At 31.4% G+C, this 13927-nt stretch overlaps 1 protein-coding gene across 2 annotated transcripts in view; it reads right to left on the minus strand.

Moving 5' to 3' along the window:
- Positions 1-482: 482 nt before the first annotated feature.
- The window catches only part of bgm (acyl-CoA synthetase bubblegum family member 1), a 30936-nt gene continuing 17491 nt past the window's right edge, over positions 483-13927 (minus strand). Inside the window, exons 3-16 of one of the 2 annotated variants that reach the window (XM_088270835.1) lie at positions 12990-13062; positions 12215-12419; positions 9963-10097; positions 9014-9215; positions 8440-8541; positions 8211-8357; positions 7391-7500; positions 7168-7308; positions 6200-6418; positions 4767-5001; positions 4071-4211; positions 3216-3341; positions 2158-2278; positions 483-2011 (exon numbers count right to left, since the gene is read on the minus strand). In XM_088270835.1, coding sequence (XP_088126961.1) covers positions 1935-2011; positions 2158-2278; positions 3216-3341; positions 4071-4211; positions 4767-5001; positions 6200-6418; positions 7168-7308; positions 7391-7500; positions 8211-8357; positions 8440-8541; positions 9014-9215; positions 9963-10097; positions 12215-12419; positions 12990-13062 — 2034 coding nt within the window. In that variant the 3' untranslated portion in view covers positions 483-1934. The remainder of the gene's footprint in view (positions 2012-2157; positions 2279-3215; positions 3342-4070; positions 4212-4766; positions 5002-6199; positions 6419-7167; positions 7309-7390; positions 7501-8210; positions 8358-8439; positions 8542-9013; positions 9216-9962; positions 10098-12214; positions 12420-12989; positions 13063-13927) is intronic. The other variant, XM_088270836.1, reaches the window with a different exon arrangement.

Here is a 13927-nt window from a genome sequence, read left to right on the forward strand (position 1 = left end):
TGGAGACCAAAATATTTTTCTTGACATTATTTTATTTCACAAAAATAACATTTCAAGTGCTGCCGTATTTTACACATAATTATTTATAGTTTCAGCTTGATGTTTTTTTAAAAGTGTTATTTATTACAAACAAAAACAATTACATTTTAATTGAATACAAAATCTAAAAGAATCATCCATTGACATAATTCATAATCCCTTTGTGGGTGACTGGCGCCGTTTGTTGCCCAAAGATTTTATTCTAATTTTCTTTTTAAAATGTAAAATATTTAATTTTTTTATATTGAATATATTATTTGGTACTCGAGGTCACAGTATTATTTTTAGTACTTAATTGTTTTATAATTAAATATATATGTATAAGTAAATTTCTTAAATATGTTAAATTAAATACATACATTCCTGTTTTTTTGTGTTTGAGTTTTTTAATATTATTTCTCCATCAATTCTCATATTATGCATAAAATTTTGTGAATTGGTGGTTTTTTGTTTGTTTACTGGTAAAATGTTTTAAAATGAATATTAAATATAGCTAATGGAAATGATGATCATAAGAGTTTAAGTTAATAACATTCCAATACCTTTTCAGTAATATTTTTTCCTTACATTAAGATAAAGATTATTTCCTGAGAACACCATAGAAATAGTATAAAATAATGCACTATTTTATTATATAAGAAAATTCACCGTTTAATGAAAATAAATGTCTTGAATAAAAAAAAAGCAATAAAAGGCATTTAAAAAAAAATTGTTTTATTTGAACAAAAATATCCCATAACACATGACAGATATTGCTTCATATTTACATACTTGTTTCATATGTTTATACAGTCAGATTATTGATAAGAATATGTTAGCTTTTTTAACATGTTATGTATATCCTAATAAAATAATGCTTGTTAAGTATAAATTAGCACACTGTTTTGGGTTTTACATAAGAACATCGTAAATTACCTCATATTAAGTAATATTTCGTTTGTAATCTTTGAACTGGTAAGACACTAACTTAGTCCATAACTCTCCTTTCAAAATGTATCTGATAAATATTGATAATGAAATGAAATGATAAGTGATAAATATTGATTCTTTAAAGACGATATTGATTGGTTTTAGTAATAAAAAGGGTGTATAACAAAGCACAGCATAAAAATCAGTGGCGTTTTCAAGTACACCTTATTCTAGTCCCAATCGGATATATGTACATATATTTTACTAGAGTAAGAATTGACTGTTACTTGATCATACCAACAAAAACAATTATGAATTTCATGTTATGAATAACAAATATGATATGCATAATAATCATTCAAGGTGTTAAAAACTAAGTAAATTTTCGATAAAGCTAATGCTCACATATCAATTGTATCTTAGCTAAACTAGAATAAAGAAAAGAAAATGTTTAATGTATTCTCATTTCATACAATTATATTTTACTTTACATTCACATGTCAATAATTTATTGGACAACCCTTTCACTAATATTACATAATTGAAACATAACAATAACTAGAAAAATTAATAATTGTAAAAATATTTGTAAATGTATAAATTTCTTAATAATTGTACCACAGTAAATTGAGCAATTATTGTCAAATATTTAGTTATAACTTTCAGGAGTTATTATTCTTAATTAAGTAGCTTTTTAAAAATATCATTACTCCTGCAAGATCTAAGTATTAAATATTTTTGGAATTGTTTTAAAATTATCACAAATCACAATTAACATTCTTTGTAAATATGTAAATAAATCATGTTTGCAGAAAAATAAAAAGGACATAAGCGACAGGTATAAAATAAGTCAAAGTGTTGTTTTTTAGAATCCCTCATATTGAATTTGTTTGTTTGTTAAATGGCAAACTTTGAAATAAGCTTGACAAAGCGCTAAATGGCGTTTACAACCTTTTCACTTTTCACTGTCGTTTTCAATAGGTATTTTACACATTGTAAAGAGATTCGATGATAGAAGCATATTTGTTTGCTACGACATTCCTCTTTATTTTTAAAGTTGGACCTGGAAATACAACATATGGTTATAATAATAATCATTAACTGATTTTGGTGGAATACACGTTTTTAAAAATACATTTTATTCATCATCGTTTATTTAAGATGGACATGAAGTAAAATATGATAATAATTTGTGTAGAAAGAACTTACCTAGTTCATCAGTAGCTACAGACAAATCTGCTGGCAAAATAGCAAACTTTTGAACTTTTTGCGCATTAGATATAGCGTGTGTGTTGGCTCTGGATATACCATCCTGAATTTCCTTCATCACCTGAAATAAGTTTTGTTCGTGATAAAGTAAATTTATTTAATGTAATTGATATTTGAACCAGTAACTTTGTGAATTTTCATTTAATAACTGATTTGTCATAAAATTATTATAATTAAGGTATATAATGATTTTATAACGAGGTTATTTTATAATTTTATTTCTTTTGGTAAAGTACAACTAGTTAGTATTTTGAACTGAAGTAAGAGCGTCACATAACAACTAATAGTCATCTTGTGTATGTGTAAAAGTGATTAAAATACTGAATTTTATGATTGAAAAATATTTATAAAAATAAAATTTTTAGGATGAATTGGTGATTTAGAAGCGTCTCAAAGAGTTCCAGGTAGCTAACCACGGAAATTTGATAATTTCCGTGGTTAGCCCTTTCCAGTCCCCAAAAAAAAAAAAATCCAGGATGTCCTCTGCTGTACATACTGTTTTAATAGATATGAGCGAAAAAAATGTGACCTTGCATTTTAACTTAACCTGTCTGGGTGTGAGTTTCTCCGGACAAAACTGTATCTGAGGAGTGAATTTGTTTTTGTGTTTTTTTTTTACTTTTAAATTTTTATATTATAGTCGATGCTATAAGCAACATGTTTTCTTGAATAAACAAAGATATTTACCCCAGTAAACATGATTTATATCAAAATTATCGAAATACCGATAAATCATTTTTTTAACATGTTTTGATATAAATCGTGTCATAAATCATATTTTGTATCGGCTGTACATGTACGTCCAAACTCCTTTGAGAAAAGTTTGGTATGGCCGTACATGTACGGCCATACTCCCGGACAGGTTAATAATACTAATGACAAAAAAAGTCAAATGACATTCGTCATGCGACCTACGAGGAAAAAATCCATGCAAATTGAATTTCTACATAGGACCGGTAACGGTTACTGAATTTATATTTGATATTTATTTAAATTACCTTTTGGTTAGGTCCATCCAATATTTCCTTAACAGTTTTGACCTGTTCACCAATAGTAGACATCCAGCGGAGGGAATCACTACTGAGCTGGTCCAGGGGCATCCCACTTTCATTATCAATATCAGTCTGGAAAAATAAATTATTATTACTTCGCTTATGCTTGTAACACCAGTGCCTGAGAATTATGCTTTTAGTTTAGTATTTTTCAAAATGGGTGATAACGCCCCCTTGTGGGCATTCTAGAAGACTTTTACAGGGCATAAGAAGCCCAAAGTGACGGATAGAAGTGCTAAGAAGTAAGATATATGTTTTTATTTCTTCCCTCTTTCGATGATGGGACATTCTGGCGATTGAAACCCTTTGAAATTTACCCTTTGATGAGAAATTTTGATAGGAGGGCGCCAGACTAAAAAAGTGTAGTTTAAAAGAAATATGTAGATACTAAAGGACAATGAATAGAAATATGCCTTCTCCAACAGCGTAGATATGTGGATTAATAACAATGTATTATATGCTGTAAGCGCTTGGCCAATCTGCCATACAAACACCCAAGTCAAAGTAGCACCCTAAAGAAGTTGTCCAAGCAGTCTCAGACCCCTTTCTCTAAGAGGCAGCAACAGGAATATTAGGGGGAGTGGACTATAGTTTAGTCAATCGGGTCGAGATAAAATAGGTTCAGTACTGACTAATACAAGAATATGTTTAAACCAATATTTCTGCAGATGGAGATGAGCAAACATTCTTACTATTGTTATTTGTAACTAAACCTTTTAAATGATGGGTATGTTGTTTCTGTTAGAGAATCATTCTAAGATGTCCATTATTATTGTAGAAAACATATGTAATAATATTCACCTTAAATGTCAAGAGTACTGTTAGGAATTTCCTCCGATCACCAATGACAACAGCTTGTGAGATACACGGAAGTTCCTTCTTGATGTGGTGTTCTATCAGAACTGGAGCCACATTTTCTCCACCAGCTGTTATTATCAATTCCTAGAAAATAAAATAATTTTAATGACCCCTTAAAAATCATGTGATTTAAAAAAAATTATAGCATTTGGCATTGTATACAACAAACAAAGAAAATGATATTATTGTCATATTTTGCACCTTGCAAAAGAAGATCAATAGGTTAAAATATGTATGAATATTCTTCACATTTGTCTCAGTTAACACATTCACTGCTTTCATTAGATTGCGAACAATCACAAGATGCTGACAAATACCAATTTTCAAAATGCTAAAACTATACTAAAAATATGAAATTTATTTTTATAGATACTAGAATACACACTGTTCTCTTTCTGCATCACGCATGGCTCATGTTTATACTCGCTTTGAGACAAGTGAGTGTAAATATGAGTCATCGAGGGGACTAAAACTGAGTTTACACTCGCAAATCATACATGCTTAGATGAAATTAAATTATTTATTTTGTAATTTTTTTATTCATTACACACTGACATAAAAAAATTATCACAAAACTGTAAGATTACCCAACGTGTTAGGGTGAGAGTAATAAGGAAAACAGTATGAGGATAAAAAAACCTTAATTCTGCCGGTAATGTACAAGAAGCCATTTTCGTCAAGCCGTCCCACATCTCCGGAGTGTAACCAGCCATCGCTGTCGAAAGTCTCAGCAGTTTTGGCAGCTTCGTTCAGATATCCCATGAAGATATGGCGCCCGAGGAGACAGATCTCCCCCTCGCCGGTGGTGGGGTCCATGTTGTCAAACTTGGTCTCCACTCCGAGTATCGGCTTCCCGACAGAGTCTAAGTTGAATCTGTAATTCAAATATAACATCGTAGCATCCACTGCGCATGAAATTTTACACAGGGACATATCGCTCACTCCTTTCAAGAACGTCATAAATCAAAAATCGACAATTTTCAGTTGTTTATATTTTCAGAATGCCTAAAAAATGTACTATAACCCAGCAAAAGTGGCATATTTTAAACCTAATATTTACCCGCTACAGGGCAGAAAGTGTCGTTTTTGCATTTTGAAGAAAAGGTATTGTTTAATTATTTTTTGAAAAAAACTAAATATTTTTCAAATGGAGAATAAACCTTCAGGTTTTACCTCATACGATCTGTTGTGTAGTAAAAAGTTCACTAAGTGGCTAGATATTTATTTTTAAAACATTGCATTATATTTTCAAACTTTAAAAACGCTCTCTTGAAAAATCATGTTTTTTGATTTATGACGTTCTTGAAAGGAGTGAGCGATATGTGAAATTACATAAGTACCTATTTCATAAGTACCTACATAAGCCACAAAAAATTCCTTTATAAATATTATATCAAAAGAATGAAAATCACCTCAATCCTTGTCCATTTTCGAATTATTTGTAAAAAAAAGATTAAATGATAAAAAAATATTTACAAATCAACTATTAATTGTTAATAGTTGACAGTTAATTTGTAGTCAGTACGTTTTGCCACTTCACCATGTAATGTAATAATCAATAGATTCAATGACCATTATGCGCGTTGTAAGTTAGTGAATGAGCTTGATCCTCTTTTTCAACGCAAAATTTTGCCACCATTAATTTATTGTGAGAAATTTGAATTTGTTTACCTTTAAAAAAAACACCCTATTTATATGATATTATTTTTTGACATCTCATTAAAGATGAAGAAGAATATGGAAGTCTGGGCATTTACGGGGCTGACGACCGTCATAGGCTGGTGCGGATGAAAATCTTTGCCAGGCCTGATCCAGCCCGTGGGCTGAATGTTTATTGATTTCGAAATGTGTTTGGAAACATAATTCTCTTCCACATTGTGATAATTGACTAATTGTTTGAGGTTAATAATAATAATAAATTTGGATAATTTATATGGCGCCATTTTTGTAAAATACTACCTCAAGGGCGCTTAGGTTAGAGGTATCTATCTGATCAAATTTATATGTAATACCTTCATACTAAAATTTGGTTAAAAATATTTATTAGAATTAATTAGGAAAAAGTCACTTACGCTTCACTTGTGCAGAATGAGTGGGCCCCGGCACATTCAGACATCCCAAAGGCATCCATGATAGGCATATCTAGACTCAAGAAGTAAGACTTGACTTCGCTGGACAGGGGCGCTGCGGCCGTCAGGAACATCCGACAGTTGCTGAATCCAAGAGCTGCCTTCACCTTGCTAAGAACCAGATTCTTGGCCAGCCAATAACCATAAGAATCGTCGGATTTTCTAGAAACAAAATATTTTCAACATGAATCGGGTACTATTAACAAATACGGTCAATTGATTTTTATTTAATTTAAAATTTAATTTTAAAAACCCTTATCCGCACCCCAATGGTGCATAGGGCACTGTGTCATATAAACGCAGTGTTATCTTGATCGTTAACACATGAAGGAAAGGTGATCATCCCTCCGCTTCAGGTACCAGTCCATGGTAATATTGAATAAATATTACAGTGAAAAAATCACTCATATTTATTTTACCCCCCTTGGGAATCGAACCCGGGACCTCCAGAACGGTAGCTGAGCGTGCTGACCATTACACTACGGAGGTGGACATTTTATTTAATTAATGTTCAACAAAGTGAGGTGACTTGTTACTCAGTCATGAGTAGGTATCTAAACAAACAAGCAAACCCACCAGGTTGCTTGCACTGATAAACCTACCAAGCTGTTAACCCTGCGTACTGAACGAGAATCTATAAAAACCTGCGTGCAAACAGCGAGGCACTTGCTCCCAGAAACCACGACTTTCGCATAAAGAAATTATTGTCACTTAGATTTAGTGATTTTTATTATTCTTAAAAAATAGTTTTAGAGTCCTTATATTTCATACTATAAATTAATAATCTCTGATCAAGTGAGTACGTTTTTTATTTATAAGCAATCTTCTGATGAGTGAAAGAGAGGTAAGTATTCGTACATCACTTCACGCATAAAATATTTAGCACCTCAAAAGAAATTGAAAATATGTACCCGTTGATTATATTCATATGATGGGAGAGACTTTGTCCTTTAGCCCAATTAGCTATAACTCTTTTGATTACTCCATTGGAAGCTCCGATAGCTGTCATTTTTTCATAAATCTTTTCCCATACGCGGGGTACACCGAGGAATCTGTAACAAAATAAGATGGACTGATTTTACCGAGTTTCATATTTAGATACTAAAGATATGCAATATGATTACTTTTGCTGACCTTGTTGGCTGAACTTCTTGTATGGTTTTAATAAGGGAACCTTTGAGTGCGTCTTTGTCTGCAAAGTAAACGGAGACTGCATTCATTAGAGATATAATAATGTCCACAACCTGTAACAATAATTTGTCAATTTTTTATTTGATAACATATATTTGACTTCTAAAAAGGTCTTTGAAAACTAATTAGTTTCTCTTTTGGTTGAGAATCTTTACCTAATATCAAACCTTTTAGTTGAGAATCACTACTACTTTACTACTTAATTGGTAATTAAATGCTTTTACAAAGGAGATGACCCATAATTTTTTCCACAGTAAGCAATTTTGTACCCCAGGATATGACACAGCACTTTATCACATTTGTGTCACTCACTGGTTGTAACACAAACGCCTGGATATCAAATATTCATTGCATTGCAATTATGGTACCTTAACTTATATTTTTTGGTGCTTTTACGTTGTATGTATTACGCAGAGAATATCTAAGCTTTACTAGAGATTAAATTACTGTCATATGATCTAGTTCTAACTAAAATATTTTCGTATTAAATATTTTCGTATTAAATATTTATAGTGTAACAAACTACATTCTTATTATTGCGACTTGGTACCGTTTTCAGACTCGTAAATGAAGAAAATACTAGAAATGCAAGCTCTTTAAAATAACCAAAGCTAGTGCACGAATCATCAAACAACTAAGCAAAATTATCATTTATTATTTTATTTCCAAAATAATTCATTCGAATTGGAAACACAATGACAATAAATTTGAAATTTGTTTCATTTCAATGGAGCTAGTAGATATTTCATTATATTATGCTCACCTGAGCTGCAACATGACTGAGTGGTAAGTAAGATATGAGAACCTCATTGCCAGCTTCTATTTCAGTCATTTGTGATAAAGCAAATCCTTCCCATGTCATATTATCGTGAGATAACATTGCGCCTTTAGGATTTCCTACAGTTCCCGACTGTAAAACAAAATATGGTTATAAGATAATTATACTCCAAATCATTTGTGTATTTTTTTTTTTAATAGTTTAAACTACTAACCGTGTAGACTAGTGTGCAGCATTCATTAGTAGCTATAGACTTCAGAATTTCATTTAGTTCTGTATCGGGCTCTTCTATTCCCCAAGCCATAATTTGATTCCACTAGAAATAATGAAAAAAAACATATGATTTTTGTTTTTAGGCTTATTGAAATACAATATTATTATTAAATACTCTCGATCTTATTCTTCTTTAAATATTATTTTTATACTATAAATAACCTGTAAAACCTCCGTTTTGAAGCCTTGTCTGCAGATAGGAAAGAAGCTAGATTAATTAATTTTTTTATTGGATTTCTCTTGCAGTTGGCAGGAATTGAGCCTGCAACATTAGTATTAAAATCAAGAGTCTACTTAATTGTACTACCGCACATGTCAATCATGCATGCTTTTAATTACCATTAAGTACATCTTTACTAACGATTTAGAATGTTATTATGGAGGAAAAATAACAAGCTTAAAATATGATGTTATTTAATTAGTCCCATTTAGAAAATATGGTTATTATCATAATTGTCTATTTTGATATTGTTTGTAACAAGAAAGAGATATAATTATAAAATAAAAATACTCACTGAATAAATGTTATCGGTTGGTTTTTCTATATTCCCATTGACTTGTATGGCAGCTTTGAGTAATGGTAACCTCGACCACACAAGTCGTATTTTCTCCATTTGTTGGGCATCTTCGACCACAACAATATTAGCTCGACTATTGCTAAGAACGTGATGACAAGCTTCAGGGTTATTGGTTGTGTAAATGCCAGCAGCGAAACCACTAAAACGTAGCATATTTTATAGTCAGTTATCTGTCCGAGAGTATAGATGAAACTTATAGTCCAAAAGAAATACGAATGGGAAAGTTGTGTTTGCGTTTATTCAGGAATACTACCGTACCAAGGGTTTTTAAACATTTGAGCCAATTGATAGCCAAAAACTTTTCGAACCCAACAAATTAAGAGTCCCTTTAAATCGCATAAAGAACCAAAAAAGGTCACCAACCACGTGTTTTTCCCTGGAATATCAAGATTGAAGATGTTTTCTAACAGGGACTGGATAAAAGTTGATTATTTTTATACTATAATTGGGATTGACTTTTACTTTTCCACATAAATACCTGTTTTTTATGGTTACAATATTTTTTTCTTCTTAAGCCTGTCTGTCATACCAGCGCAGGATTGATAACCTTTCCTTCATGTAAGTAACAATCGAGATAACACTGTGGCAGTACGATGCAGTGCTCTATGCACTATTAGGTGTGGATAAGGGTTAGAAGAAGAAGAATCATACTGGTACTCTATAGATGCAGATTTATTAGGGACCAGATATTTTCAAAATTATATACTTTTCTTGCAAAAAAATATGTAATTTTTGTTGTTCTTCTATCATTTATTTTTTATAAAAAATGGATTTTCAAGAATTTTTTACTCAGATTTGTTGAAATCAGAGTTTGGAATTAACTTCTTAGAAATGTTTTTTATGTAATTGAAAATGGAAATCTAATATCAGTAAATGACAAACTTACCCGGCGTGAATAGCTGCCAAGTCTGAAATGAACCACTGTGGAGAGTTGAAGCTAAGAACACAAACAGAGTGATGTTTCTGAAGTCCGAGTTTGAGGAATGCCTTTGCGCATATTCTGACATTCTGCTGGTATTCTCTGCAAAACAATTGTTACTTTTATTTAAAGAAACTTTAAGCATGACAAAACATACTTGTGATGATAAAAGAATGATAAATTGTATGAATTTATATTAAGCACCGAAGAAAAAGTAATGTAAATTTTCTTTTAACACATAAAACATTTCACAGATAAAAGACAAAAAAAAACAATTATTTTTTCTATTTCCTAGTATGTAGGAATACAAAAGGGTTTTTTTTTAAATCAGTAAGTAATCATATTTGTTTCATTTTCAACTTTTTCAAATCCAAATTAACTCGAATAATGTGTAGATATCTACATTGAAGTATTTACTATGCAAGTTTATATGAAATTAATCTGTTTTTTTTCTTCTTTCAAATACAAACCATATCTGAAAATGCATGAAATTAAAATATTTTTGAATATCGTAATTGCATAACAGTAGTTCGTAATTATTTATTTTGAAATAAATATGTATTTTTTCAATTTTAATAATTTAGACAAAAAAAATTTTCACTAAAATATGGTTTTTGAAATATTTTATTTTAAAAAAAATGCAGAAATATTTTTATATACTGTAAACAAAAAAAAATCTTTTGGAAAGATTTAATTTGGTCAAGTTTATATTTACTGTATGAAAAAGGGTTATTTAGTTTATCTTATGAGCTTGAAAATATTATTAGTCAGATGATAAACATGCAATCAAAAGTATGTACATACTTCAAACAAGGAAACAAGATAGCAAAAATCCTTTTATAGGCTACATAATAGTATGGTGCAGTGGTTGACAAACTCATTATTCAAAAGATTCAAATATTAATAGTAAAACATCCCTTCAAACAATAAAAATAACTGAATCTCTGTTGAGACATCTATAATAATATAACTACATACATTACCTCATTCATTAATGAATTGAATTGGTATGCCTGCAAGAATAAGAGCCTAAAGATAGATGTTACTAAAACCAAATATATCATAAACAATTACCAGTTGCGCCCCACAGAATGGGAACAGATGTATTAGAAGGGTACATCTATTTAAATCTGATCTGTCAGCTTAATGACCAGTAAGACTACTCCCAAAAGTCTAGTCAGGATGGAAATAATCAGAAAATGTGTGACCTTCTTCAATAGAAACTTCAACCCTATTTTGCGCATGGATACTACATCTTCTTAGTGCTTCTCTATGTAGTCCAAAGAAGATGAAGCATTCGAAATGTGATACCATAAAAGAATGCTCAAAATATCATGGGTTGAGAGAGTTAAAAAACTAAGGTGTTTTAAGACGCATGGGAAAAAAGAGAGAAATTTTATACTCTACAAAGAAAAAAGTCTAGAGTACTTAGGACCATTTTATGGGGGAAAAGAAATTGGAAATGTGCAAAGTGGAAAGTGAGTACAGCATAAGAAGAAGGCGTATATCCTGGCATAAAAACTTGAGAGAGTAGTTCCAGTGTAATATGTACAAAGTCGCTGTTTAAAGGGACTGCAAAGTAACAATTATCATTACGTTTGCCAATCTTCAATGCGGAGAGGCACAATAACAAGAGAAGAATATTACCCTCGGAAGTTAAATCCAGTGTTTGTCCACAAAGTTAGACATACTCTAAATGCAGTTTCCTAATAGCACAATTAATTTAACAGTTACGATAGAGGAGAAGAACCAAATCTTTTGAAAGAAACAAAAGGATGTTTGTGAGATAATCAATTAAAAATTAATGAATCTCAATAAAAAAACAATACTAATTAGAATTTTGGCTAAGGTTTTTTTTAGATGGGAGTTGCATTTAATATCAATCTTGCTTATTATGTACGAGGTTTATCGATCAATAAGTGGATTTTTGTTTCTTCTAACTAAAAAAAATGTTTTACTTCAATCTGTGTTGGGAACAATGTGGGAACAGTGTGGGCCAATCAGGAACTTCTCTGAACTTTCTCCCAAGGAAACCATGTAAAGCTCCTCAGGAAAAGCTGAACTGTTGACTAACGTCAACAGACCATCTGTTCCACTAGAAGAGAGTTCGGCATTTAGTGTCCTAGCTTGGTTTATGGTACCAATGTCTTTCACTATTTTTATCATGTATGATAGATACCCTAGGTGATGAGGGTAAGGTGCAATATATCGTTGCATACCTAAAAGTGACTTTGTCCCAGGTACCGTCGGGCAATTTGGAAGCATAGGCCATCTTGTCGGGGTAACGAGCGACCGTGCGGTTCATCAGGCCTGGTATAGAAATGGGAAGTTCAGCATCGATGCCTTCCTTCTTCAGCCGCAGCAATACCCTCCCATCGGGATCTGACGTGGTGTATTGCGTTGCGGGTAAAACCTGATTTGGTCCTGAAAACAACGGATTACAATACCTGGATTAAATGAAACTGATTAGAGATACTACAAGAGTATTATTCGTTGAGCTGAGGTATAGACAGTATATTTGTTTGCTCAGCTATTCAGAATCGTATACTCAATGTTAATATAATATTTTAGCACACCCATTTTAAAAACTGACATAGCAAATAGTGACTGCTTCTGGTCACAGCAAATTTTAATTGGTAAAAGCACATTAATTTAAAATTCAAGAGATTAAATGAATTTTCACTTTTGAGTTAACAAAATTACAAAAGTGGGTAGTAAATGAAATGAGAAATAAGAAACGAAAAAATATAATTATCTAAGAATATAAAATTAATGAGTTTCAGAATTTTGTTTTTTAAATATCTTTCCAAAAAGTTTTTAGGTACCTACATCAAATATACACAAGTATAAAATGAAAGTATAGATGTTCAATCATGAGCAGAATGGAGAATGTTACTGTGCATGAAGACGTCACTTAAACAAGCCGATGGTAGGTCATAATCGCTTTATCTTTGCCTCTGTTAAAATATCTATGATATATTAAAAATTACATACCTTTAAGGGGAATATCTTTTAGGCGTTTACATGGCTTGGGAGAATCGGGTGTTTTTGAAATATCATTTGGTGCCTGTAAAATACAAAGTATTGCATTAGTTCTGTATTTGTAAGATAATTTAAAGTCATGCATTTTCAAATACTTTTGTTCTTAATTATTGTTATTAAAAATGCATTTAAATTATCCATTAAGAGTTGATATGATCAATTTGACTGTCTTTTGACGATCAGTGCTTCTTGTGGATAGAAGAGAAGACCTGCAGGAGCTGGTGTCAAAGGTGTATAATGTGTGCAAGTGATGTATGCAGCTAGAGTTGGCTTAAGAATAATGAAATGCTATCTCTCAGACGAATGTGGGGCAAAGAAAAGTATGTAAGGCTGAGATAAGCATAATTGATAAAATTAAGAAAGGTGCGTTGAGATGGTTGCGGAATGTGAATCGAGTGAGTAAATAAATAATAATAACAACAAATCTATGAGGTGAATATAGTTGATAATAGAAGCAGAGGAAGAAAGAGGAAAACTGATGAAATATTTTACATACTCAAAAGTGGTCAGGTCAAGAGTCAGAATGTTGGCTGGTTATGTATGAGGAGATGCATGAATGTGTAAGATGTGAAGATTGTTTGCAAAGACAGATTGGTGTGGCATTCTATTCTCTTTACCTACCCCTATGGGAAGTGGTGTGATAGTTAGTTAGTTAGTTTTTTTAAGAGTTGACATTGTCAAAATACCATAATAGTGCAAATTATATGAAAAAAATCAAGAACCCCTTGAAGCATTGATATGTCTATCTGGTGAATTGAGTTTTTTTTCAATAGTACTTTTTTTTAATTATTGTAGCAATTTGATAACATAAATCATTATTACATTTTTTCTTTCTACATATAGATGGTCGTCAAAGCTACCAGCTAAGAGGAGCTCTTTTCTGAAATGTT

This window comes from Brachycentrus maculatus, unplaced genomic scaffold, assembly GCF_059751285.1.
Source record: "Brachycentrus maculatus isolate JH-2025_06_01 unplaced genomic scaffold, ASM5975128v1 h1tg000396l, whole genome shotgun sequence".
NCBI classification, from domain to species: domain Eukaryota; kingdom Metazoa; phylum Arthropoda; class Insecta; order Trichoptera; family Brachycentridae; genus Brachycentrus; species Brachycentrus maculatus.